The sequence below is a fragment of the Dicentrarchus labrax genome, unplaced genomic scaffold, assembly GCF_905237075.1.
Source record: "Dicentrarchus labrax unplaced genomic scaffold, dlabrax2021, whole genome shotgun sequence".
Classification (NCBI taxonomy): Eukaryota; Metazoa; Chordata; class Actinopteri; family Moronidae; genus Dicentrarchus; species Dicentrarchus labrax.
The window spans coordinates 15107296-15135227 of NW_026136715.1; the positions used below are offsets into that span (position 1 = coordinate 15107296).

The 27932-nt window shown below is 40.0% G+C and overlaps 2 protein-coding genes across 3 annotated transcripts; one reads left to right on the forward strand and one right to left on the reverse strand.

The window, feature by feature from the left end:
- The first annotated feature begins 80 nt into the window (after window positions 1-80).
- On the forward strand, window positions 81-7770 carry senp1 (SUMO specific peptidase 1). Its single transcript, XM_051424950.1, has 18 exons — window positions 81-724; window positions 985-1043; window positions 1164-1345; window positions 1421-1496; window positions 1610-1802; window positions 1924-2062; window positions 2159-2277; window positions 2879-3159; window positions 3263-3326; window positions 3603-3641; window positions 3736-3820; window positions 3929-4069; window positions 4428-4559; window positions 4787-4990; window positions 5081-5160; window positions 5267-5351; window positions 6422-6517; window positions 6611-7770. Exons 1-18 carry the CDS (start codon window positions 591-593, stop codon window positions 6671-6673), a joined length of 2172 nt encoding a protein of 723 aa, XP_051280910.1. The 5' UTR covers window positions 81-590; the 3' UTR covers window positions 6674-7770.
- Window positions 7771-7854: 84 nt separating this feature from the next.
- LOC127377230 (RNA-binding motif, single-stranded-interacting protein 2) lies at window positions 7855-27540 on the reverse strand. Of its 2 annotated transcripts, none has more exons than XM_051424952.1 (14): window positions 27355-27540; window positions 20598-20791; window positions 17431-17489; window positions 16195-16286; window positions 13821-13978; window positions 13480-13559; window positions 13275-13384; window positions 13111-13157; window positions 12921-13014; window positions 12465-12515; window positions 11815-11925; window positions 11229-11309; window positions 11050-11131; window positions 7855-10847 (listed from the first exon to the last, which is right to left on the reverse strand). In XM_051424952.1, the coding sequence occupies exons 1-13, from the start codon at window positions 27424-27426 to the stop codon at window positions 11054-11056; spliced, it is 1227 nt and encodes a 408-aa protein (XP_051280912.1). In that variant the 5' UTR covers window positions 27427-27540; the 3' UTR covers window positions 7855-10847; window positions 11050-11053. The 2 variants fall into 2 exon arrangements, with proteins under 2 accessions (XP_051280912.1, XP_051280911.1); XM_051424951.1 differs by having other exon boundaries at window positions 20598-20794; window positions 27355-27536.
- Window positions 27541-27932: the final 392 nt, after the last annotated feature.

Sequence of the window (27932 nt, forward strand, 5' to 3'; positions counted from 1 at the left end):
ATATTAAATGGTCTCCTCCAATCCGTAACCAACCAGTCGATGTCGAGTACCCTCAGACGTACAACATCCAGGCAACCAATCACAACGTGCGATGGTTGAGCGTCCTGTTCAGCCATGTTGTGGTTTTGAATGAGGAAGAAGCGGGAGATAGTATTCTTCAACGAGTTTATATGCAATTTAAAGTCACGTTAAGGCTATACAAATGAGTTAGGGTGTGACTCAACATGATAACCGTTTTTTTGAACGCGTTGGTTGCGATTTGTCGCATCCCTGTTGGAATTTAAACACACTTCCATAAATTAGCCGTATAGCTAACGTCGTTAGCTAGCAAGGTAGTTAGCTTAGTGTGCTAGCTAGGCAACTAGCTAATTCCCAGCTAAGTAGCTAACGGTTAGCTCGGTTCGTGGAAAGGTAAAATGATATTTGTGAGGAGTGTTAACCTTTGAAATAGCCTCGGTTGACCTGCCTCAGGCGAATGAAGCGCACTAGCTTCATTTGGTTTGGCTATATTGACAGGTAAACCGAAAGCAGCTAACGCGATAGCGATTTGTCCGTAAAACTAGCGGCGTTATTTCTAAAACTTTTGAGCCATGTTGAATAAAATCTACGAATGGATAGAAACAAGCTTTGCCAATCTTCGCAATGGTGTACCAGCTGCGGAGCACTCTGATGCACACCGGGCAGCGGGAGATGGTCAGATCAGGAGGAAAAGACCGATTGAATGGTATGAGCTGCAACGGCGTTAGTCCCTCGTGTAATCAAAAGTCGGTGTGTTTAAAAAGACACGGAATCAAACTGACCCCAAGTTGCTTTGAAGTTATTTAATGAGTCTGTGTAATTAACGTTTCTGTAGAGCCGCTATTCATTGCCTCGCTGTTCGTTGAGCGTCTCAACTATTTGTTACAATGTGAAGACTTTATTTCCAGTTTGTCGAAATGAATGGACTGTGGTACTAACTATGTAGCATCAATCTGTTTCATAAAGTTTGGAAGATGGACATAACGTCGACCAAGATGGCCTAATGATAAAGAAATCTCGAATGGGTAAATATTTACTCCCTTTATTACGTTGCATATTACTGTGTGAGTATGTGCGACGATAAAGTTAAATCAGTATGACCCCACTTACTGTCTTGTCTGTCCGTCTGTTTCAAATTTCTCAAGGAGAAATAATTGACACAGTCAAGATTGCAGCTGAAGGGGTTAAGACTCATAGCTCCAGTGTGGCTACATGGATGAGGAACAATGTGAGCCCTACCTTGAGAAATATACTGCCAACCTCCCCTGGTCCTCCTCCTGGAGAACCCCAGCCCTCAACATCAGCAGCAGTCTGGGCAGGGAGACCGGTAAGGAATTAGTTTCTGGGCCCTTAATGTCAAAATTTCTTATTACCTTTTATTTATATATGTGTTTGTTTTAAGATTGTTGAAAGGAACTCTCTGGATGAGATGTTTACTGCTCCCGCCACAACTTTGGAGTGGAAAACCTCCAAATCAGGTAAGATTGTCACTTAAAGCATTGTATGGGCTTGTGCATCAAGGTTGCTAGTGTTTGTATAAGCCTTGAAGTTAAGTTAATAATTGTACCCCTTTTTTTGTTTCTCACTCTAGACTGCTTGCGTAATGAGAAGTCCATTATGGGATCAAAAGTCTGTAGGCGACAAGTGTGCATGAGTCCTACACATCGTGAAGTGCCAAAAACAAATGGGCACTCAGTCAACTTGCCACCCTCCATCACCCCTGAATTGCACCCCTCTCCACGGTTAGGCAGGCCCCTAAACCTCCGACCACATGGATTGCCAAGGTATTCCTTACATCTTGGTTTTTGATACAAGAGTTGCTTTTTGTTACGTTATTTAATATTATATTCGGTGAACTATTGTCAGCTGATGTTTGAATACCACACTGTCGCTTTGTGTTTGCAGTTTATTTAGTGGAGTTGCAAGCAGTTCCTGCACCAGCATGTATGAGAAGACCTTTCCCATCAAAGTGGTGCAGAGCCCAACACACAGCACCTCATCTGGCCGCGTACATAGGGCCAGACCTCGCTGCACAGCACAAGAGGTCAGACGTCAGGACAATAAGGCACTATGTGATTTCTTCTATATCAGTTGTTGCATTTTTTTGTTGACTTCATGGTTCTCCTCCGTGTTTGTCCAGTCTGTTCGTGAAGAAGAGAAGGAGGTCTACAGGCAGCTTCTGACCATGGTCTCTGGTGGTCAGTCATCTTTCCTTCACAACGGCAGCTCACATGCCATCGTGAGGTCACACAGAGATTTGTACGTATCCATACAAATGTAGTAAACTTTAACAATGCCACATTCAAGCTGTTCATGAAATATGTAAAGAGATGCACGGGTTGGGGGGGCTCAAGATTGCTGCCAGAATTAATTTCGCAGGCCAGTGGGGGGCTCCAGAAGCATATAGACCTAACAGCAGTACTTTTCTCCAAACTCTAATTTTGTACTCTGCGTATCCTGGAATGACATAACATTTTTTACTTGTATATTTTTACAGTCAGCTGTCAGCAGATTTTAAAAGTGCAAGTATTTTCTGCTTTGTTGAAGTTTAACCTATGTAAACTAAACAATATTAGTGTCAGTATATGAACAAATGTCGAACCAGCCATGGAGCATAATCCAGCTTTTGTTCACTGTTGTACCGTATTTGAGGGATACTCAATGGTAGTTGCACATATGCCTTGTTTTTGTGGAACTGCCTTGCAAGGAACACAACTACCAGCTAGTATCCATCTTCACTGCAATCACAAACTCTCCTCACGTTTAATGGGAGGTTAATTTAGATGATTAATACATTTTAATAGTTCCATGTCTATCCTTTTTTGGCTTTGACTGCTTATCACTGTCACTTTCTCATCAGTACCAGCTTTTTGACCACCAGCCGCAGACTTCAGTTCTCCTCGCCTACTGGGTCAGCAGCAGGAGAAACGTCAGAGGGACCCAGCAGTCCTCCCAGCCCCAGGGGCATATCTAGCCAGAGCTCCAGCAACCTCCCCAGCCCAGTGGGGGCTTCCAGCAGGCCAGGGATCCAGACATGGTCTCTGGACACAGACCTCAGCTCCAGCAGAGCAGCTACTCTCTCATCAGCTCCCTCCCCATCTGCATTGCAGGATAACTCCTCTCAGGACACACAATCATCAGGTAAAACTCTCACCCCCTGCTGTGTGCACATAAATGAAATATAGGCCTTGTCAAATGGGAAACCATATGTCAAATCTGTGTTTCGTCTTGTCTTTTCTTGCAGCTCATGACGCTGACTCTGTAATTATTGTAAATGAGAAAAAGGGTAAAAAGCCAGACAGCTCAAGGTTAGTATTTGTTTTCAGTCAGTCTTGCTATTTCCTTCCTTACATTGTTTTATCACAAGCTATATTTCACTGTTGTTAATGCAATGTGTAACATGATTACCCTTTACACAAGCATGGTCAAAGATGTAGACGTCTAAACTTTTCATGTCTGATGCTGTTTATTTCATTCATAATGCCACTAAGTCCTGCACACTGGTCCTTTTTAAGTCAGCAAAGCTTAGTCAACTCAAGTGTTTTATTTGTATTCTCAAAAACATATTTTTTATGTCTTTACAGTGTGCCATGTTTCCAAGCTGAGTTATGGATCAAAGAATTGTAAGTAAACTCCTATGTAATTATACTGTTTATCCACTATTCACTGATATTATTTCTGAATAGAGGAAAACATGTATTGTTTTTGTCACTGTAGGACAAGTATGTATGACTCTCGAGCGAGAGAAAGACGGAGACAGATAGAAGAGCAGGAGGCCCTGGCTGCCCAGCTGCTGCGACAGGTGAGTGTGCACCACTGAAGCCTTCTTTCAGATTCAGTTCTATCATATGTGTTTTTCTCGACCTCTTGTTACCCCTCTGACCTGTGTCATGTTATAACTGGTTCCCAGCGTCTGTCGGAAGAGGGGCAACGCAGCCCAGATGTCGAGGTCCATGTTCGAGTCCCTTTAGAGAAGGAGGTTCCTTTGACTCTTGTGATAGAAGAACCGAAGCCTTTGGAAGAGAAACCAGAATTCCCCGAACTTACAGAGGTGTGGTCATTGTGTCCTAATGTGCATGCAATGTTTATCATATATAGAATTAATTTAGATGACCCACCCAAGGAGACTTGCTATCACTTAGAAAGATTATGATTTAATTCGCTGAAATTAAGTGGTCTATGCTGCTTAAGTTAAGAGCAAATTGACTTTTCATTCTTATTGAAATCCCATTCTCTGGTTAAAAACAATAAGGTTAGAAATGATCAAAATATTAGAATTCAGGGTGGTACAAGCATTTTTTTCGTTTGTGTAGGCTGTACGAGTTTAGGAACACATTTATATGAATGAGTACAAGGGTTGAGCTAATATTCCCTGCTTTTTCACGTGTATGCTATCTCTTTCTATTAAGGAAATGGAGGATGAGGTGAACATGGTGCTAAGAGGAGGTAGCTCTCATGATGTATTAAGTGAAGGGTTTGGTCTCAGCCTCACACGTAAAGACCTGCAGACCCTCAGCAACCTCAACTGGCTCAATGATGAGGTGAGTACATATTTATCCTCAAGGTGTAAGATCTGTGTGTGTGAATGATCAGCAGGCATTCATTTAGCACCACACTCTCGTGTTGGTTATACATATATCTTGACATACATCAAAAATACACAACAATGATTATATTGTTTTTTTTATTTTTTTTAGTAATTGTTGCACAACTGAGACATAGAGTGGTAATTGTCCAGTGAATTGAAAATCTCCCTCCTTAATCTCAGGTGATCAACTTCTACATGAACCTGCTGGTTGAGCGCAGCAAGGACCCCAACCTGCCATCAGTCAATACGTTCAACACTTTTTTCTATCCCAAGCTGCGCAGCAGTGGCTACTCTGCTGTCCGCCGCTGGACCAAAAAGATGGACATCTTTTCTAAAGACATCCTGTTGGTTCCTGTCCACTTGGGGGTGCACTGGTGCCTCTCTGTAAGTGTTAATGGCCATAACTGTGAACCTGGAAGTAACAATCATGGGATTTATATTGTGGTTTTTTTATTGTGCAACTCTTTCTCTCAGGTGGTGGATTTTCGCAAAAAGGCTATCCTGTACTTTGATTCTATGGGAAGAAGCAATGATGAAGCATGCAGAATATTGTTGTAAGTTTCATTATAAGATACAGTGGTTTGTTGGTAAATTTGGGACTTTCTATTTGGGAAATTGAGTTTCATGAGTATAGAAATAAATTAATTTGTATTTCCCCAGTGAATACCTGCAACAGGAAAGTAAAGACAAGAAAGGCAAAGAACTGGATACCTCAGGCTGGACTCTGCACAGCAAAAGGCGCAATGTAAGTCCTACACAGGAGGGCGGAGGGTATTAAATAGTATGTTTCCATTGTTGTGCCATGTCATGCTGTGTCATCTACATGTAACACAGGGGCAGATTTGAAAAATATATAGATCAAAGACATAGATACATGATTGTAAGCTTACAATCTGATCCAGTAATAATGTGTTTGATGATTTGCACTTGAAAAGGTTAAAATATATCATTGACAGAGATGATTGTTCATTGGTCCTTTGTGTCTGAAGCTTTTTACTGAGATTACACATTATGATCAATACATTTTTTTTAGCAGAACTGCTCTAACAAAATGACAGCGGTCTTGTTTACAGTTAGTAAAACCCTTCAATTCGACCCTGTGTAATATTTGATTTTTGTGAAGTCAAAAACTGCTTTTCAATTGAAATGAGTAACAAATATTATTTAACCAGGATTTTGATTCTAACATACAGTAAACAGCAGCTAATTAATGCGCTTCCATACAGACTGAATCAGTGAGGGGGGAAAACAAGTTTGTCTGGCTCTGGCACTTGTTTCAAAGTTGAGAGTGGGAGTAAAAAGTAGAGGTGTTGTTTGCCTGAGTAAATTAAAGCCCCCCCTTCAGTACAACATATGAAGAAAAAGCCAAGCAACCATCTGCAGTGGGAGCCCACGTGTCTCCTAGCTTCAAAACAATGCTCCTCTGGAAACGCATCATTAGTTGACTGGTTGCTGGCTTGTGTGCCCATTTGCAGTGCTTCTAATACCTTGGTTTAGTCATTTATTGTGTTTATCATTGAAATTGTGTTTGTGTTTACAATGTTGTTTTGTGGTACTGTGGCTTTCTTTTAAAGTCTTTGGAGCAAATGAAGAGAAACTATACTACGGTGCAAAATCTATTCATACGGTTTCTTTGTCAAGAACAAAATGTCTCATGATGCTGGACAAAATCTGATTGTCAAAGCAAAATCTTAACAGTTGGTGAAGTACTGACCAAATATCCTGTCAGATTTATACTGATAATTAGTCATTTTGTACTGTGCAATGTCCAAATTTAAATAATAATGACATTTTTATCCCCTCCTTTCCTCTCAGGAAATCCCACAGCAGATGAATGGTAGCGACTGTGGAATGTTCACATGCAAATATGCAGATTACATTACCAAAGACAAGCCAATCACATTCACTCAGGTAAACATAAACCGCATCAGCAAAGGAGATTTATCATGATCATCATGATAGTGGCCTAAAAATGGCTTACGTGACCTCTGTTTTTCTTCACAGAAACACATGCCCTACTTCAGAAAAAGGATGGTTTGGGAGATCGTGAACCATAAGCTGTTGTGATGTCAGTATGAGGACTGTGAACTCGTATAGTCGTCTCACGAGGTCACGCGTCATAACGATGGCTACGTTCGACAGCAGGATCCTCTTACAGCAGTACGGTTTTGGGATAGACTTGCACACCAGCTCATCAGATCAGGAACCAGCTCTTCTACTCTGCGGCCCACAGCTGATCAGAGCTGATGGGATGTTGCTGGAGAACCAAACACTGCCTCCCAGTCTTTTTTTGGTGCACCTATAGAGCATCAGTACAGCAGCTGAAACACTGCGTGTTTTGTATTGCCCAGCCAGAACTGTTTTTGAAAAAAAACCCGCTTTAACTGGCTTACGAAACCATACTCTGAGCTGCAATGTTCAGTTTGATGCAGACATACAAAGTTTACATGTTTTTCGTCTTACAGGGAGGTGAGCGCATTATGCTACATCATTTTTATAATGACAGTAATACTACATTTTGGTGGCACTGTCAATGTTTGATACTCTTGGTATGTGCAAAGAAAAAATGACTTTACAATGAAAATATGAATGCCCACGAAACTGGAATTTGAATGACATCTTGTCTAAAAATTCTGTCTTTGTATTTGGGCATGAGACCTGTTTTTTTTTTTTTTTTTCCAGTTTCCAAATTTCACCTGAAACAGAATTATTTTTATTTGTTTGTTTAAAACGCACAATAGTCCTCAGATATGACATTGCCTCAGAGTATGATTTATAATGGTAGCAGAATGTTGTCTTACCTTGCCATTAAAACTGCAGGGTGAAAAAAGCATCCCATTTCATTCTTACACATTAGTCAAAGATTGTAAATTAAGGCTCAAAGTCTATTTTATGTATTTCAGAGTTTCTTCATTTGAGAGCAGCTTTTGGGCATATTCGGTATATTTTGAACTTTGTACATACTTAAAACATATACGGCCTCTTGAACAGTGTAATATACTTTTTCTTTACGTATTTCCTATATTTTTTATCTAGATTCAACTCTGTTTTAGAAATAAATTCTCATGTATTGTGACTGTTCTTTGTGTATTACCTCAAAATCAGCTGGGTTTGATATAAAAACTGCCACGTTTGATAATTTGATAAATATGAGAGAACCTTGATGTGTGTCTTGGCTTATTTGTAGTGCATATCCCTTTTTACAAGATATATAACATGGTCCCTTGTGTAATAAAAATCACGCAAACCACAGTGACATTTTTTTTATTAAAAAAATGACAAGTTCAAAATCAAACCAAGTTAAAAGTTTTAATAGCTGTAGGGTTTTTTTTCTATCAAGAAGACAAAGAGCTGCATCATGGCACAGACTAACATTTACTGAGGAGAGGTTGTTTGATGCACAAAACAAGACTGCACAGACATCGTTGAACATGAATTACAAACTAACCTCCCGTGACTTGATATATTGAATGACCTTCAGCTAAAAGATTTCTAAATACTTAGCAATTCAAAATTAGCAGCAATAGTTCTTTAGACTCAATAAGCCACTGTTCAGTTTTTCTTCAATGTTTTGGACACAAAATAGTAATTAAAAGTTGTAAATATTTCTTTGCTTCATAGATCTATGTTCAGAGTAGTTTGATATAACAAAAGTCTTTTTCAACATTTGCAGTGCATGAAAACAAAAACAATTCCAGTCAGAGGTCAAGCCCACAAAATCTGAGTAGCACTTCACTATCCCTTCCTGTGAAATCTAAGGCATTTCTGTGAAGGTAATTTTCTCCTGGAAATAAACTGTTGCATGGTTTAAAAGAAGAACACATCTACAAATACTCAGCAAGAAAGCAAGCTAACAAACAGGTCTAGACGGGACACACAAAACTAACATAAAACTTGCAACTGGATGGAATGGAAAATTACATCTACCACAACTAACGTGTCCATGTAAAAAAAAAAGTTGGGTAGATGAGTGGGCAACCCGCCTTCATTCACATAAAGCACATCTGCTGTAGTTGTTTAGAGTTCTTACATTTCATACAGTCATATTAACAACCACATTTTGGTATGAAATAGTTCCCTTTTAATGCAGCAATGTTCCTAACAATGAAACCAAAGATGAATGTCTCGGAAAAAAAACAAATCTCTATGTATAATGAAAAATGTATAGTCATATTGTGAGGTGATCCATTGTCGTCATGTGAGGTGTCTCTTGAATATCTGTAGTATTGCATTTGTAAGGATAATAAATTAATTGCATAGATCATCAGACCTTGGGCATGTTTTCCGAACATTGGACGGAAGAGTTAAAGGATGTGGACACAGTACCAGCTGTGAACAGTCATGAGACCCACTGTTGGTTATTGCCTGTGAACCTTGTACACAAACTGAATCTACATTGCTCTAGCAGGATGAGGTAAGTCAAGGTTTTGAACATATATTTATCTGACATTATTCCCAACTGCTTGGGGTACAGCTCTGTAACAATGCATCTGAACCTAGCATACATAATTCATCCACGAACAGGAGTCATGTTCACAAAGCGGCAACATTTGCGACACAGACAAAACTGAAATGTCTGTTAAAAAAAACATTAAAGCATCTTTGACATCAACACTGAAACCAGAACGGGAGAGAAGTATGCAAACTTACGAACAAATCACTATTTAAAAAAAAGACAGAGAGAAGTTGAACACATCTATTTCTCACTATTTGAAGCACACAGCACACTATCAAAAATAAAATCAAAGCTTCTTTAAAAATAGGACCAATCTTAAAAGTATTAAAACTGAAAAAAAAAAAAAATTTAATAAACCTTTAAATAAGAAATGTAAGAAAAAAAAACATGAGGGTGAAAAACAGAAAAGTGGAAATATATGCAAACACACAGCAAAGGCCAGTAATAAAGCATCTCTCCACTGGCCATAATAATCCACCGTAATAGTGTTTTCTGAACAGGACAGAGCCACGCTTTACCTGTTGATCTCCACATCTGTGTAATAAGAACTTCATACTCTAATAACAACATCAAATTCTTGCTTCAGAAAATACAGTTTTGGGATTTAGTGGAGATTCAGCTTCCCCTTTTATAAAAGGGACATGAGGAATAAAAACTAAAAACACATAGCAATATATAGATTGCTATTTTTTGGTATAATTTTGTATCATGTTGTTATTAAAATACCTGAAGCAATACTACACCGATAAAAAGAAATCAAAAGAAAGCCTAAATAAATTTAAATCTCTTATTTACAGGCAGCTCTGTGTGAGATGTGATCCCTGTTGAGCAACTTTGGATTTCATCAAGTGGAGCAGCTCAAAGTGAATCAATATTTAGAAATTTATGATAATAATCTCTGGAATGCTTTAAATCTATTTAGCTCTTTTAAAGAAGTCTTTTCTGTGAAATCTGCCATTAATGATCGTCATCTCTAAATTTTTTCTTCTTTGTAATCTTCTGATTGTCTGAAGCCTTGTCGAGATTGCTAAAACTATAAATTATTTAAGATTCAAGTGCCAAAAAAGAAGTGATACCACTTCAGGTAAAGTTTCATACCTGATAAACTTGCTGCCACTTTGAGAGACGCTAATCCAAGTCAGCACCATATCTGTCTAAAATACAAGTCATCAGCTTTTTTAAATGACTGACTCTTTTTTGAGACTTCTGTAATTCAAATATTTGCACCAATCAATCAAACTAGAACACATGAAGCTAGAAATGCACCAAAACAAAGAATTATGTACAAAAAGGCAGGTTCAAAAGCCTGAAAGTATCAGACAAAAAAAAAAAGTTAAGTAAAATCAGCATATCTTACAAATCGTCAAAACAAAACATGACTAAAAATAAAACATGGTGTTGAAATGTTCTTTTCCTGGTTTCATTCTAGCTCCCCGGAGTAATATTAGAAAAGAATATGAATAACGCTCAAAAACCTTTTAAACATTTGTAGTGTGTGTGTGTGTGTGTGTGTGTGTGTGTGTGAGTGTGTTTCTTGACTGTTATCAAAATAGATGTTTCTTGTTCCATTCTTCCATTTTCCATTGCCTGCCATCCTCCAGTCTTGATTGCCTGGAGTAAAAGAGTTTGTTTTAAAATATGAGTTTGTAGAAAATATCTTTTTTGTTTTTGTTGTCCTTTTTGTGTAACAGTCCATGTTCCTTCGCGTGTAGAGAATGTAGAGTCAGAGTGCCGAGTTCTCAGCACTTGGGCCCCTTGAGAGTCACTCCGGCTCCAGAGGAAGATCTTAGACACAAGGTGACAAGACCAGCCAATTAGAAACGAGAGCTACTGCTGCACTATCTCCTTCTGCAGTAACATCACAGCACAACAAAGAAATGTTTTTGGATTGAGATGTATGCACACACACACACACACACACACACACACACACACACACACACACACACACACACACACACAGACCCTAGCAATAATCAAAACCCACCTCTTCACTTGTTATGCTGGTAGGAGTAGGCTGTGTGTTCTGTGGGTGTCTCTATGGCAACGGATTGTTGGACGGCACTTTCCTGAGAGGGAGGCAGCAAATATTAAATCTGTGAGTGATTGTTTCAAATAACATTTTAGTGTTAAACTGCTCTAGTGAGAGAAAACAGAGGTCATTACCTCAACTGAGATGTTGGCGGCAGGCACTTGGGTGTACTGGGGGATGTAGGTCCCCTGCATAGATGTGTTTGCAGGCATATACTGCAGGAGGATGAAGACGATAAGTTAATTGGACGTGATGGCTACGTCGGCAATAACACTGTCAAATAAAGCTGCATTACACAAGATTTGTAAGTGAAATTACACCTGTCTTTATCAGCCAAAAATCATAAAGGGGAACTGCAACTCAAGAAGAAAATCTCATCCAAACATTACCCAATTTTCACAAAAAAAAGTTAGTCTAGTTATCTCCAACCTAAAGATATAGCAGAACCTTAAAAGTGGTGAATGTACATGCAGGGAAAGTTGAGGTCATTGCCTCTCTCAACCCTTTGGTATCATCTTGTATAACACAATCACAGACCAGTTAGCTTAGTACACATGAGTGTTCTTTGTGAGGTTTACTGACATCACCTCACATGACTTTTGCATGTATAAATTTAAGTGTTTTTCAGCTGCCATTCTGAGCCTCACATATGTCAAATTATCTAGTGCAGCTCTCACGGTTAAATATCACTGATAGCAGAATGCTGAATACTCTACTGACTGTGCCACTACTGCCCATGGAGAGGTGGCTGAGCTGCTGTGTCAGGGGTCCCATCATCGAGGTCGGCTGGATGGACATGGTGTGGTCCATTCCTGGAGTCAGGACTGCTCCCTATGAAAAAACACACAGTAGTGTTGGCACTTGCCATCTGGACAAAGAGACTGGCTATGTTCACACTGCAAGCCTTAGCGCTCAATTCAGAATTAGTGCTCTGATCAGATTTGTTTTTCTTTGGCTGTTCACATTCTTTTTTTATATCAGATTCCTATGTTCACAGGTCAGGATCCTGAAGTTACCTGCATAAGGAATATTGATCTAGAGTGGCGTAAAAGTCATATGAATTCTGATAAGTCGGTTCACACTGAGGTCGCATTGCAAAAAATCAAACCATATATGAAAGTGTCCTGAATCAGAATCAAAATGATCAGATTTCATGTGATTTGTGCTGCTCACAATGTCATGAAAAAAAAACCAGACCTGAGTCACATATGAGCAAAAGAAATGCAAATTTTGGCCACTTTTCCCTGCAGTGTGAACGTAGACTCACATGAGTCAGACCGACTCATGTGAAGGCAGCAGAATATTAAAAAGCTTTTCCTGAAACTAAAACACGGAGGAAGGCCAAAAGCTTTAAAATTAAAGATACTCACTGTGGGTGGCATGATGTACGACTGATGATGTAACCAGGATGGGTTGTGTACCTGCAGGAACAAAAAAGATACACGTGTACCATAATAAGATTACATAATCTAAAAAGATTCAGTCATATTAGAAAATAGACAAGCAAAACTGTACAACAACTGTGTTGTTTTTATATTTAAAGTTGATTTACTTGAGTTAAAAGTTTTCCTTTATTGATCCTGTAGGGAAATTCCTTCTCTGCATTTAGCCCATGCCTAAGGCAACAGTGCTAACCACTGAGCCACCATGCCACCTTTGGCAACTATGGGGACATAGTTAACATAATTATGGGATTTATAGGTATGTGACAGCAGGTCTGGGCTTGATTAAACCCCGGGCTGTAACAGATTAGCATCTTAACTAACTAACTAACTAACTAACTAACTAACTAACTAACGCTCAGCTTTGAGGGTAAGGCAAAATACCTGGTAAGTAGACACAGGTGAATGCATGTACGGGGAGAGGGAGGTCGGCCCAATCATCCGGTTGGGGGCAATGCTGTAGGGGGAGGAATAGAACCTACAGAAAGAAACACACATGTATTAGTCACCACAACGACATGATAGCACTCCCTCTGGGTTAAGAAAGGATTGGTGTCAGACTAGTAGTACTGACCCGTTCTGTAAGGCTGTGGTGGGGTCATAGGTAAGAGTCATTCCCCCCTGGAGAAAAAACAAAAACCAAGGACTGTGTCATTAGGCGGCTGATCAATATATCACAAGCAATGTTGCACAATAAAGCGTTTTCACAGAAGTTATGAGGACATGAATCAAACTCACAGTCTCCCCATCTCTTGTCCAGGGCCGGCCATTCTGCAGATATTTCCCTTGATTCTGACGCTTCTTCTGTCCTCCATCAGCAAATTTACACAACAAGGGCTCTGGCGGCACTGGATCAGTCAGAAAATATCGTGTTATTGTTAAGGATGGTACATTATGCTACACAAGATATCATCTCAAAGATATGAAATGGAAAAAAGCTCACCTGGAACTCCAGGTGGAGTTTTGATATATTTTCCATTGAAATGTTGGATGATGGCTTCACATTTCTCGGTTGACTCCATCCTATAGGAAAAGGTAAGTGTTCAACAGTAGCAGGTTACGAGGTATCATGATGTGTAGGAAATGTTCTACCTGTACTGGCCACCAGAGGGCCCACTCACCATGAATAATACTGAAGTGGATCTATCACTGTGAGTACTGACTACTCTAATTTTTGAATTTGTCATTGTGCAACTGGATATTTTCTTCAAAGCACTTGCAGCTACACCATCACTAATCAACCAGCTGTCCTAATAGATGTGACTAAATAACCAAGGCTTATACCTGGCAAAGCCCACTCCTCGGCTGGTCCCGTTGGCGTCACGGAGGATGCGAGTGGAAATTGCCTGGCTGAAGGGCTTCAGCATGTTCTCCAGCTCCTGCTCGTCCATGGACAGAGGCAGGTTGGAGATGTATAAGTTGGTGGGGTCCTGCTCCTGTTGCTGAACATACAGAGAAACCAAGAGAAGATTAAATAATGAGGATGTAGAGCACACAGAGATCTCCATTTTCTTGTGGTAAAATAACAACTGTATCATTTATGTCAGGAGCCCTCCAGAAATCCAAAAAAAGAGCCACACAAAAGCTGCAAGCAATAGTGTGAGGGAATTTATATAAGCTTTTAACAGGAAGCGTGTGAGATGTCTGATATTTGGATGGGTGGCAGGTGCAGGACATCAGACAGTTTAAAAAAACAGTCTGAGAGAAAAGGGTAGAGGGTTTGAAGTTGAAGGTGGATTTCATTTTGGCCTTGTATAAGAAAGTGAGCTGCATGGATGAAGAGAAAACAGATATTCAGAGATGGTAGAGATAGTCTTCTGGCAGGACTTCAGCTGAACTTCTCTCTCATTTTGACTCTATTTCTGTCTCTTCTACTTTTATTCATCCAACTCACTTCTTTTTGTCTTTACACTCCTCTTTCATACTTCATCTACCCTTGTGTTATTACCACAAGGGTAGAAGACAGGCCCTTTGTGTGAGACTGGCCTCTTAGGAGGATGAAAGCACAGGGTCCAGGTAACGTGATATCAAAGCATAATTACATTTCAATTGGCTCTCCATCCATGGATGATCTGAAATGATTACGTGCACTCGCTCGGTGGGGAATCACAGTTGAGACACTTTGGACAGAGACCTCTGGAAATGATCTGGAGAGCATCTAAAGCATTATGCTATCATCTCCCCACAAGGCAAATATTATCATCCTGTTTCCTAGGTCATGGTGATAATATGTCGCTTGCATTAGAGCAGTTATATTCATGTGGTAATCCCGACCTTGAATGCAGGCACAAAGGCCAGCTCTGTTGGCTTGCATAAATCAGACAAATTATGCAGCCTTTCCAAATCTGAATTTGCAATTATTAGAAAACAACCTGAAAGAAACTCTTAGTGCCACAGTTTTATTTTATGCTTTTGAAGTACTGTGTAGGCTTTTTTTCTCTACTTTTCCTCCTACTCAAACAAACTTAATTTGACCAACAGCATCTTGTAAGATAACCAATCTGTATCACCCTCTAACCATTATGCATATTCATTATCTCAGAGTGCAGATGTGATTAAAAACCTGTAAATGTGGTGTGAATTAATTTCCATCCTATGAATAATGCATGTGTAATTGCAGCGACCTGCGCTGAAGGTGATTTCTCCTTCACCTCCCTCCTCCTCTTCCTCCTTCACAGCAGTGCAAACTGGCGCCGAAGCTCGAATCCATATGAGCGAGCAGAGGAGACCTGCTGTGGGTTTCAACCGCGAATGAGTCAGACTGAGTCAGAGAGAAATCTGACGCAAACATAAGCCTTGTTGTAAACCCGGAGTGAAGGGGTGAGTGGAATCAAGTTATTTTGTGAGAAAGGAGCCGTATGAATGTCAGTGATCCAGCTTAACGAAAGATCAGCTTTCCCAGGGTGTTGGTGGCGTGCATGTGCGTGCTTGTGAGTGTGTGTCATAATCTGGTTGAGGAAAGGCTGGTGAAGTGCATGTGTGATTGTCAAGTGTTGTGTGTGTGTGTTGACAGGGCGGGTGGCTGGGCACAGGGCCCTGCTGACTGGGGAGCTGCTCAGACACTGAGTCAGATGCCACCAGGGAGAACAGACAGGTCCTTTGTACAGGGAGCTCAGAGAGCAGGCCCTGGGACACACTCCCTCAACACCGTCACCACTATGGAGGACAACACACACACACCATGTACACCATGTACACGTGTACACACATGTACCTGTGTGCATCCGTGCTCTCTTGTTTGTGCACACACATATTCTATAGTGCATTAACACCCATAAATACACGCATTTAAGCATACACCCATATGCAGTGTACTACTCAGCCAACACACATGCATGCACACACAAACTGAGGCTATAATTGGCTTATATTCCTGAACCATGGCTCGAATAACAACGAAAAAACACAGAGAGAGAAAAGAGCTGGAGAGAGCTTTAAAATTAAATTCATAGAAAGTAGGACAAGGACGCCAAGGAACAACCTTTCTGCTGCAAGGTTAATAATTCACCATTTAATTTGTGATTAATAATTCATCCTTGAACTATTTGCTGAGTCACTGTTAAAAAGTTTTTTTTTCAGATGCTGAAAATTTAACTGTGAATTAAGCTGACAGCAAGTTGTAAAAAGACAGATATTGATATATTCAGGAGGTTCATACCTTGGCCATCTGAGCTTGCACTCCACCCGCCTTCAGCGCCGTCACTGCCTTCTGAGCTGAGGCTGGACTGTCAAAGTCAACAAAGCCATAGCCTGCAGGGACCGAGACAAACAGCAAGACATATAAGTTATAACAATGAGATATGCATACCACAGAACTCTATGGACACAGGCATGTTATTGGAACTCATGAAGCCTAGCTGGATGTCCATTGAGGACAGAGTTATACAACACTGCCAACATTATGGTAAATAATACACACTTGTTATGTAGGTGTAGTGTGAAGCTTAATACACAGTAAACACCGAACCAAACCGAAACCGAAAGCAAACAGCTTTATTGAAAAGAAAGTATGTGTTGTAACCTCATAATTGCAATTTGTACATTTCTACACATTCAAAGTATGGCAAATAAACACCAACAAACTATATAGTGTCATGCTTGTTTTGTTATTTCACCTTTTTTTTGATGGTATGCAGTGAAAATATCACCAACTAATAAGCTAAGGTTTTAGTGAATACATCATCTACTGAGGATATTAATGAGATAGAATTATAGAGATCCACAGATGTAAGTGCATCTCCAAACATCTAAAATGATTTATTTCCCCTGTTTACTATATGCCATACAGGCATTAAAATAAATTTATAGTCATGTAAAAATATTATGGATTTCACATTTTCAATTTCAGATTCACATTTATTGACCATGGTTGCAAGGAATATAAACACTATATACAATCATAATAGAGCTGCAAAGAATAATTGATAAATCCATTAGTCAATTGTAGGGCGATACAGTCAACTCACGATACAATTCTGTTGTTTTTTTTAACAAAATGAGATTGAAGACAAATTATAACTGAAAAATATTCTTTTCTTAGATAAAAATCTATTTTTCTTCTTATTCTTTCTTTATCAAATAATAGAATCCTCTTCTATTTCTGAGGTAAGTCTTTGTGCCTTGATACCACAATTGATTTATCTCAGCGATTTGAATCTTCACATATTTGTCTGTCTCATGATATATCTTTACATTCCTAGTAAATCAACAGACAGTTAATCATTGGGAATTCTGGTGTTGTTAACACTAAAGTTACAAATTTTAGCTGCTGTTAAATTTTACCATAAAGATCACACACTGACTTTGAGCTTGCTTTGCCACCTCTGTATGAACCCGATCTTTCAACCTTAGCTCAACAGTTACTGTCAACCAGCTGATAACCCTTAAACCTCACCTTTGCACTTGTTGGTAGTCTTGTCCAGGATGGCCTTGGTGGATACGATTTTCCCATACCTGAAAAACAGTGACGATTACACTCAAGGATTGTTCTCGCACTGTGTACTGACAACAATGACTTGTTTACATTCAATATTAGTACTGCAACATTGCTGAGGCAATGTGGTTTCTCTCTAAACCTTCACTCTAAGAGATTGTGCTTTATGAGGGCTGAATTATAATTCACCTGACCGATTCAGTGAAATGAAACTGAATACAATTACACCATCTGATAACAAATGATGTGCATCGGGAAATCTTTAGAGAGGGGGTGGAACATAAATGAAATAAAATAAGAGTAATGTCCCATGGGTTTCTGCATGCTACAATGAACTATAGATTTCCCATATCTGTTCATTCCAGCTCACACACAGATGTCAATAGGGATCATAACTCAAGGGGACTCAAACATGACGTAGCAATGTGGTAAAAGTAAATGTTTTTTCTGCATTTTCAGATTGCTTCATCGTGTTTCATCAATATAAAAATCCTGCATTATCCATCCAGCTAGATACTGCAGATGCATAGGATAATGCCTCGCTCAAGCAAATGCTTCTGTGCGGCACAGTGTCTATCGGTTCCCATCTCTCCAGGCATGTGCATGCAGTGTAATCTGATATGCCTCTCCTTGGCAGTACTGACCAACGCTGGCTCCCAGCCATACTCTCATTCTACTAACCAGCTTCTCTCTGGGAAGTGCTCGACCCTCCACTGGGTCTTAGTGCCCCCATAATGCAATCCAGCTTTCATCTAGTGACACTGCACCACTGCCACATTACATATGGGCAAGAAGAGTCACTTTCAAAATATGTTATACATTAAAATGATTAAGCAATTGCCTGCTAAAAGTGTAATCTGACAATACTGAAACTACATTGTTTCTTTTAAATTAATTTAGGGTCACTTCCCATTCATAAAAAAATAAATCTGTAAATCTTAATTCCTTTATCAAGGTGACTTAAGGTCACCTGTGAACATGTTAATGCTTTTAATGGAATATCCAACTCTTCTAAATTATTGATTTTGACAATACAACAGTAGATCACATTTACTACACGTTGGGAATATAAATGTTAAAGTATTAAATACATGGTATGTTTAGATTTTAAATTAATTATGTTTATCCATTCTCAATACAGAGCAGTGCAGATCCTAAAATGTGGTTTATAATTATTTAAAAGTTCAGACTTTGTAGTATGTTATAACCATTTATCCTATCCAAATTCTCTGCAATTGAATCCACCCACTGTTGGTGGAACTGAAGGACTGTTGTATTATGCATTTGGATTCCTATAACATTACTATTTCATGGTGCATTTCTGATTCTAAGCCATAAGATGCCACCAACTGGACTGGATGCATATGCCAACACTGTCTTCCTTCATTTTAATATGAATCATTGCTGTTGGTACACAGCAACCCCACCAGTCTACAACATCACATTATGACTAACATTTAAGCTCTGAGCTGTTCTTGCTGCACTCCCCTGCTTACACAGTTGAGATACCCGTCCACTTAATTGCGCTCAGGAACTCGGACTACGTGATGCAGAGCGAAAAGAGGGGCTAAAGACTCAGCCATGTGTGAGAGAGCACAGTATAGCCCAGCCCAATGTCCATCCATGGTCAACCACCAGAGACGGACCGGGGCGAGAACCAGAGAGGCAGTGAGGCACCCAGAGAGACAACTGCAGGGGCCGGAGATGGAGAACCAACCCCCCATCCCATCCCATCCCTCACTCCCAACACAGTACATCTCGGAGCGCGCATACAGCAACTCTCAGTGAAGGGGGGAGGGGTTGTGTCCTGATACTATGCACACATTTACTGTTCAAACTCGAGTTAAGCAAGTCAGATTCCCTCTATGACTTGTCTTTCATACAGTTTTACATCCTAATCTACAAGCATTTACCCTATTAACCATTATTGGATACAGTATCCTCTCTCAGTCCAGTTTAACTGAAATTACATTGGCCTTAATGTAATCTGCTAAAAGGCAAATTTCATGCAGTGATTTTATCTGTTCTGTAAAAGCAGAAATATGAGAACTACCCCCACAGAACACCACCTGATACACAAACCCTTAACTCCATTCACTCCTCCCCCTCTGATTCTCTCCATACACCCCTTTCACCCCCCTCCCCCTTTCATGCCATTGCCCTTGTTTGTCTTTCCCTTTCCCCTGGGCTCGCCGTTTCCTGTAGGGTTGGGCAGCCTCATGTGAGCCATATCTTCCAGACAGCTGTAAAATAGCAGGCCTCTCCCTCCCTCTCTCCCTTATTCAATCTCTCAAGCCCTCTTTCCCTCCTTTTTTCTCGCTCCTCTCCTCTGCTCTTCTGGTCCTCATCACCAGGCTCCAGAATTCAATTTAGTGAACCCAGATCATTCATCTCAGCCCCACTTGTTTTGATGTCTTCCACTGAAGGCCTTACAAACATATCAGATGGATTGGATGATGCTGTTGTTTGATGTCTGACTACACACTGCCCACAACAGAGTTTTCAAAGACTCACACTCATACTGATGAGCAACATAGCGTGGTATTCATAGTGTAGTCTCATTGTCATCATACTGCTTGATGATAATCTACTAGACTAAAACACAGAGGAGCAATAACTCATCCAAGTTCTAAAAATTGAAGAAGGAGCTAGAGGAGACATACAGAAAAAATTAGCGTGAGAGAGGGAGACTAAACATTCTGTACCTAGTCGTTGGAAAGTCTGTGCTTATCTGTGCCAAACTGAAACGTCTTAGTTTGCTGCCCAAATGATTGTTGGTTTTTCCACAAGGCCACTAAATGATGGGCCTTGAAAACGTCTGGAGGAAAATGTGGCCCCTCTTTAGTCTTGATCCAGAAATACCTGCTAAGGTGTGCTTTTGCATTCATGTGCATTTAAAGTGTAAGGGAGTCGTTCAAGTAAATAGTCATGCAATCCTTGATGCATTCAGCCAACCAGCCAGCCAGCCAGCCAGCCAGCCATTGCCCATCTATCTACGCACACAGCACTTCGTTCTATCTTAATCTACTCAGCAACTGCAATCTGTTTCATGGGCGCAGCGGGCAGCTAGGGAGAGATTTATTGGGTGTACATGTAGAGGTTAGAGCAACTGTTTATGGATGACTTACGGCTGACAGAGTTTGACCAGATCCTGGTCTGTGGTCCCTGGGTGGAGGCCACGGATGTACAGGTTGGTTTTGCTCAGCTGCTCTCCCCCACTACTGCTGCTGCCATTGCTGATGGAGGTGGTGGTGGAGTTGCTATTGTTGTTGTTGTTGGGGCTTGGAGGAGCCATCTGATGGTTGGAGGGGGACACATACGTCTGCTGCAAAACAAATACACGGCATACTTCATTGGTACATGAAATTAATGTACACACTAATGCAGTGGCTGGTCAACCTAATGACATCCAAATGGGGCCACAGAGTCAGGATGCCAATAGCAATTAAGCTGCTTCATTTGACTTGACAGATCAGGTAAGGTTATATTAAATGAGATGGAAAATATGTAAGATGCATGAAAAGAAGAATACACCAAAATGTCTGATATATGGAGTACAAATAAATGATAAAAAATACAAATATTAATATGGTGTAATTCATATATCCAAAGAGAAACGTGAGAAAGAACAATATGTGGGGTTGCAGCATGTACCATAAACAGAATATGCACATATTCACATTAAAAGGTCATATATACATAGAAAGGTACATGTGGGCATGATGTGTACTTCAGTGTACTAAAGGCTCTGAATGTGCGCTGGCTAAGTAGTGATCAGAAAAATCACCAACTACAAGGTACTATAGAAACTTCAAATATTTACTGATACAATGAATCAGACTCCCCTACAAGCAGCCAGCAGCAATACAGTTCACCCTGCTTGGGTAGAAGATAAATGGATGTTGACCCTACAAATCAATGTTCACTATCTGTCTGAGCAAAAATGGGGGAAGGCTGGAAATATTTTTGGAATATTAATTATGACCCAGTGTTTAATATGTCTATTCTGTAGCAATATTGACCTTACTAAAATGTTGCCTGTATATATTTAAGTGTTGCCTATCTTGTGATGGCAAGTGGGCCCATTTACAGATTTAAAAAACAAAGCATTAAATATTAAATCTAGCTCGAATTAAAGTGGCTGACCTCCACACTACTGTAAAGGAGGCTTTTATGTTATTGGTTGAAGCTGGAAAGGTTTTCATTGGGAGTATTTGAAATAGCTCCAATCAAAACTGTTCACAGAGAGGACTGTGGCTTATCCACAGTAACCAAGACATTGTTTCTGGAAATAAACCTTTATTTTTCCAAATGAATTTGCCAGTGCTTTGAGCAGCAAATGAAATATAATTATTATTATATAATTAATAATTCCATTCACCAGTCACCACCATTGTCTTATACGATCTAGATAGCCTACTTATAAATATAAATAAATAAATAAATATCTGATCTGATTCTGATTCTGAAACATATAATATAATAATATAGATCTAAAGGTTGTTTTCTTTTTGGGTAAACTATTAAGTGCTCTTAAACTAAGCATTAAGGTCACAATCAGAGTATGAAAGGAGCAGAATGCAGAGACCTCAATGCATGCATGTTACTGATTGCACCATGAATGTACCACCATACAAGGCAGTGATAAGGAATCTTAAATGCATGTGCAAATCAAATTGGTATGGAAGTAAAATGTCAGCTGGTGTTGCCTCCTCTCAGTGCTGGTGGAGGAGGAACTGTTTGATTAGTTAGGGTCAGCAGGCCCGGCCCCAGGGAACAATGGGATGGCTTGTTGGACACCACAAGGTCAGCACTGGAGCACTAGCTTATTAACAGAGTGAGAGTTGTCAAAAGACTGCTGGAATCAAGCTAATTGTGACTTCTCAATTTCTCTCTCTCTCTCTCTCTGTTATGTGTGTGTGTGTGTGTGTGTGTGTGTGTGTGGATTTGTTCTAACCAGGTATAGTACAAATATTAAGTTAACATCACATTTCATAATATTAAAACAAAGTTTTTAAAAGTGAAAAATAAGATTTAAACGTTTGAAACTAAAGTATGAATGTTTGTTTCACACTCACAATGCCTGCAGTCTAATGTCTACTCTACTCTAATATTACTCTGCAAGGTAACAAAACTAAAACTAAGTTTTTGAGATTCAGATCTGGTCTTGATGATAAACCATGTGACAGATCTCAAACTATAGAAGAAAAGGAGGGGAGAAAGCAAAATCAACCAATCATGTGTGTTCCTCACCACCACAGCCAATCAACTAATAGAGCTCTTACTAAACGCGTTTTGATTGGCCACGCGTCACGTCAGTCAACTCAGAAGTTAACAACAACAGCAATTACTACTTAAATCGGTAGCAGGAAAACGGAATAAAGCTGCATTAAATTAGATGTTAATATTCGTTAGTACTTCGTGTGTAATTTTGCCGACATGTCATACAACATAAGCTCACAAGGAGGTCTTCCTGAACTTTGAAAGACTGTGAGGAAGCAACAGCATAGCCAATATTTAGCTAACGCTAGCTAGCTAGCTGGACGTCCTGCGATGGAAGGTAGCGGTTGTTGTTTTTTGTTGTACACTGTATTTTAAATGCACACATTAAACGTTTGTCCTGGTCTAATGTTACTTTACGTTTTCAATGCTTTTCAAACCAGTGCCATCAGCCATCAGACCCCACAGCACCCAGTAGCAGTACCCAGTAGTCTGATTACAATTGCACATGCACAGTTATACTCATTCCACTTTATTGCATATTGAATATATTGTATATATTTTCATTATAGTTTTGATATTTTTTATTATATCTTTATTTTATTGTTCTTGTATTGTATTTTTACTCTTCTCTACTGTTTTTACTACATTTCCCCAGTAACAAACTTGAATTTCTCCCACAGGGGATCAATAAAGGAACATCTTATCTGAACATAAAGCTTAACCACTCTTGGATTAAACTGATGAAACAGACTGGAATTTATTAAATCGTTAATATGACTTCATCTTATAGTTGAAGGAAACTACTTCTCCACGTGTAAAAAGTCATTTAATTTTGTTCCCTCTACATATGTCAGATCAGTATCAAATCTAGATATGTCTACAGGCAGCATAACTGGACAAATTTACATATTATTAAAGATGCATGCCAATCATGTATGAGGATGTAGGTGTGAAACATGAATGCAGTATTCCCTAATACACAGCCATTATTACCTGACAGCTAAACCCTGAATATCTGTACTCCGATATCTATTCCTTATAACTTGTATATATGTATAATATAGCAACATCCTTTCAGACAGATTGTATCCACATTACCCAGATACCTTGTGTTTCCCAAACTCTTTCCAAAGGAATCAGCCTTCTGAACTTTATTCAAGCTGAGAAAAATCACAGTGACTCACAGACCCCATTCATCTTGGTCCTCTTCTCTAATCTCCCTCTCTTCTTTAGCATCAATAGTACACTGTTTGTTTTTCCACAATCACAGCCTCTTCCTGTGCTTTCCCTTGCCTTCACTGTAGGCGGCCCGCACAGACTATCAGGAGGGATGCACCTGCAGAGGCCTGGGGAGATAGGATCTGACGGGAGACCGAGTCCGGGCCCGAGCCTAGCTAGTGAGGCCTGTCTAATTAGGATCTGAGCTTGTTAGCGGAAAGTGCTAATCCCTCTCATGTGCTCTCAAGTCAGAAGGTAGTGTCTCATTAAGACCGCTCTGCTAGGCTCCTTCTGAGAAAAGGATAGCAGTGAATCAGATCCACACCTACTCCCCATCTGCCCCAGCGCCCAGCTCCAGGTGTTTTGCCACCCATGTAAGGTAATGCCAAATGTGCTGGCGCAAACACAGGCAAATGTGCATGAAGAAGAACACAAATGTTAGTTATAAAGGGAAGGTCAGTGAAGTATGAGTTTTAAATGTGCAAGATTAGGATTCACAGTTCTCATTTTTTTCCGCTTGCAAGGTTGCATATCCTCTTACTTAGTTTGTGTCCAAAACCTGACCTCCTGGCTTGTTACTTCCTCCTTGTTACTCTTTAGACCACAGCCGCTACATCGTTTCACTGTTCCTCACATGCATCACCGTGTCGCCCCTTAGCATTCTTTACATTCCTATGCAATACACACGTTTGTTTCTCTCTTTGAAATGGGCAGGGGGCTTGTGGGGGACATGTTTTGGGTTTGAGGTTAGAGTTCAAGCTGTCATTAAATTGAATTACATTCCTGGAGGCATCACAGTTCAGTGCGAACTGGCCTTCTTGACAAGACAACATCTAACCCTGATAGATACAGGAAATCCTCCTGTGAACATACACAATGTTACAATTGACATACAAAAAAATATATAAAAACAAGAGGCATTTATTTTTTACAGTGTATATTAACATGCAGAAAGATAAATCAGCTATTTGCCTCGTTATTATATATTATATAACTACAGTAAGAAGCCTACAGAATGGTGCAGAGAAAGGGAGTGTGCTCCAGGCAGCAGCTGAAGACTGATGAGGTGATTACAGTTGGAGGGAGCAGAGGTGATGCCTATAGGGAGCGCAGGTGACTCAAGGACTTTTTAATCCAAGAGAACAATGAGTGCCGAGTGAGGCAGGATGTGTGGCTTTAACTCTATAGTGAAGCAAATGCCAAAGATATGAGTGATTGTGTGTCGCTTTCTTGTACGTCTCTCTGGCAACACAAACCTTTTGAGCGACTGATACTGACGATGTTGGAACAATCTAACAAAATCCTCTTAAGGTCATCCCATTTAGTTCTTTCATCTAATTATCTTTACCCCAAAGTAAGCCTATAGCCTAAAGTCCTAGAAAAAGAGAATTACATTCAATTTAAAAAGGTCAGACATATTAATTATTTGAACTATTTCCTAAATAAAATGTCTTTTTCTTATCATTATCAACATAATGGTACTTTATATTACTATACACCATACAGTAGAATTTCAATAATGCACAAGTAAACTGCTGAAATCATTATCTCTAGCTCTATATTGCCAAAATAGTTTAATAATCATGCTCTGCAATAAGTATATTTTTATGAACACATGCCACATTGCATCTTGAATGAGAGAGAGAAATCTTAAATGTGGAGTCCTACCTGCTTGGCTAAAGAAACTTTAAAAGGTACCGTGGAAAATATCATAGTGTTACAGACACAATCTCTTTATATTATATTCCTACAGCTGCAGGCAAAAAAGAAAGCAAGAAAAACAGTGCAAGGTGGGAACAAGCAAATAAGAAAAGTGATGAAAATCCTTGGTGTCCTGTGGCTAAAAGGTGAGTCTTCTCCTTGCTCTCCTTCTCCTGACTCAATCCAGTTTCATTGGAGAAACAAAATCTTAAAACAGACGGTTAAAAAAGTCTCTTTTCAACAGGTATCAAGCAACCTGAAGAGAGCGGAAAGTAGATGTTAAGGACAAGGGATTCATCAGTTCAGAGGAAGGTTCAGGCTCTCTTCTCCATGTGAACTGAACCACTGACAGACATGAAATTAAGGTATGTGAAACACACAGGAGAAAAAAAAGAAGGGGGGAGTTAATCGAAAGCAGAGGCAAGGGGGGTAAATCTCTTAATCCTTTCTTTTCTCCGCCCTTTTTCCCGTAGTAAAAGACACAGACCAGGGGTTACCACTTGATGCTGGATTTACAAGTCTTCCCTCTGTGTGACTTTGGCGCTCTAACAATGCGAAATGTGCACAATAAAAAGTGTGCATGTCTTCTTTCAAGAAAAAGATTTGAGTTTGCAGAGCCCCTCTTGAAATGAGCACATTGTCTGAATCCAGGGATTCCAGGAATTCCAGGTCATTAATCTGAGCAATCTGAATTCCTGCCAGCCGTGAGGCAGGGAAGGGAATAACACGGAGAAGGAGGGGAGGTGTTTGATTTCAGCTTTGTTCAAATGTTATTCAAGAAATGGTGAGAAGTCAGGCATCAGCAAGTCACATTTGTGCTGCAACATTTTTAAGACACAGTGGCATGAAATTTTAATCGTTTAATTTATTCAAGAATCTGCACTCAAAATGCTTCAAATTCTAGACTAACATTTTATTTTAATATGTCCTACAATTTTAAACATGAAAAATCTACATAGTCTGTACAGAAGAAAGTGGCTGAAAATAGACAGCAATGTCACCCCATGAATTATTCATATGAGAAGACGAGCTAATCAATAATAGCCATTATATATTGTTCCAGCTCTATTGCCATTGATCTATAACCGATCCTCACATAAAGCCACAGATATTACATCTGCATTAGACTTATTACATGGGCTCCGTAACTTTCCTCTTTTTCATATTGCCATGCAAACCCTCTCAGTCACCAGCACTGAAGGGGTGGGGCATAACGCTACGCGTAAAAGAGGAAAAAAAAAACTTTACTAACTTGTGGTTTATTCAATGAAAACATTACCTAAACCAATGCGTAGTTGATTCAACCCCCACGAATTCATATAAAAGTCGAATATAATTACCCTCTTTCAATTTGTTTTTGCTTGTTCGGAGCCTTACGAGCATCTACGGCACATTTGTAAGCGGTACTCTGTGTGCAGGCTGGGTATAGGAAGAGAACAGCGACCGTATCGGGGGGAGAAAAAAAACTAGTAATCTACAAGCAACAATGTAACGGGCCCAGTGCTAGTTTGTAACAGTATAACAACAACATGAAGGAAAAAAAACCCGACAGCAAATGTTGCAACAGCCGCAAAGAGAGTTTAAACGTCGCCTGTGATCCACTTTTCAAGGACACTGCAGCTTAAACAGCCGAGCAGCTTTTTAACTGAAGAAGAGGCAGAGCTCGAACAAACACCGCATCGAGGAAATCACTCAGTGGTTTAGAAAGAGAGCACAGAAGTAGGTTGTGGTGTTGCTGCTTACCCTCTTGCTGTTTTTGCCGGTGTAGCCGTTGTATGGGTTGATTCCTGTCCTTGGCGGCACAGAGAGCAGCATTTTTACGCGGCGCTGTGTCCGGAGGAGCGGAGAGCCGAGGCAGGCAGTCAGCTGACGTCAGCCAGGGACATTCAGCCAGGAACAGCGGTAGTGATTGGAGTGGCTCTTCCCAGCTCTCCACACACTGGATATGTGTTAGATCTGACTTTATCTCATGGGGTTCATGCCCCCCCCAACCAGCCCCATCTTCTCATTTTTTTTATATACTCAGGAGATAAAGAATATATTTAATATTAATTCCACTGCCAAGTCATCAAAGTGAAACCCATATTCCAGTATGTGTACCAGAGTCACGCATGGAAATTATGATTTTCAGGCTTTCTGCAGAAGCAAAGCGTGTTTCCCCGTGCATCCTCCAATAAAGTCAGTCTTTTTCACAGCTGGTTTTAGTGACAGGCCAAATGAGCTTCAGGTCAAGAGGAAATAATGCACCAGAAGTAAAAAGGGAATAGCCCACTGGTTCTATTTCCTGAGAATGAAGTAGACATGACTCACTGTTAGCCTGG

Bases quoted from the DNA above. Each gene is read 5' to 3' on its own strand.
- LOC127377230 (XM_051424951.1), bottom strand. From the start codon at position 27,426: ATGCTGCTCTCTGTGCCGCCAAGGACAGGAATCAACCCATACAACGGC. The intron at 13,979-16,194 runs GTATGAACCTCC...CTGTATGTTCAG, and splicing joins TGCAAGCTCAGATGGCCAAG to CAACAGGAGCAGGACCCCAC. The intron at 11,132-11,228 runs GTAATGACCTCT...CCTCCCTCTCAG, and splicing joins CCGCCAACATCTCAGTTGAG to GAAAGTGCCGTCCAACAATC.
- senp1 (XM_051424950.1), top strand. From the start codon at position 591: ATGTTGAATAAAATCTACGAATGGATAGAAACAAGCTTTGCCAATCTT. The intron at 2,063-2,158 runs GTCAGACGTCAG...GTGTTTGTCCAG, and splicing joins CTCGCTGCACAGCACAAGAG to TCTGTTCGTGAAGAAGAGAA. The intron at 3,821-3,928 runs GTGAGTGTGCAC...ACTGGTTCCCAG, and splicing joins CTGCCCAGCTGCTGCGACAG to CGTCTGTCGGAAGAGGGGCA.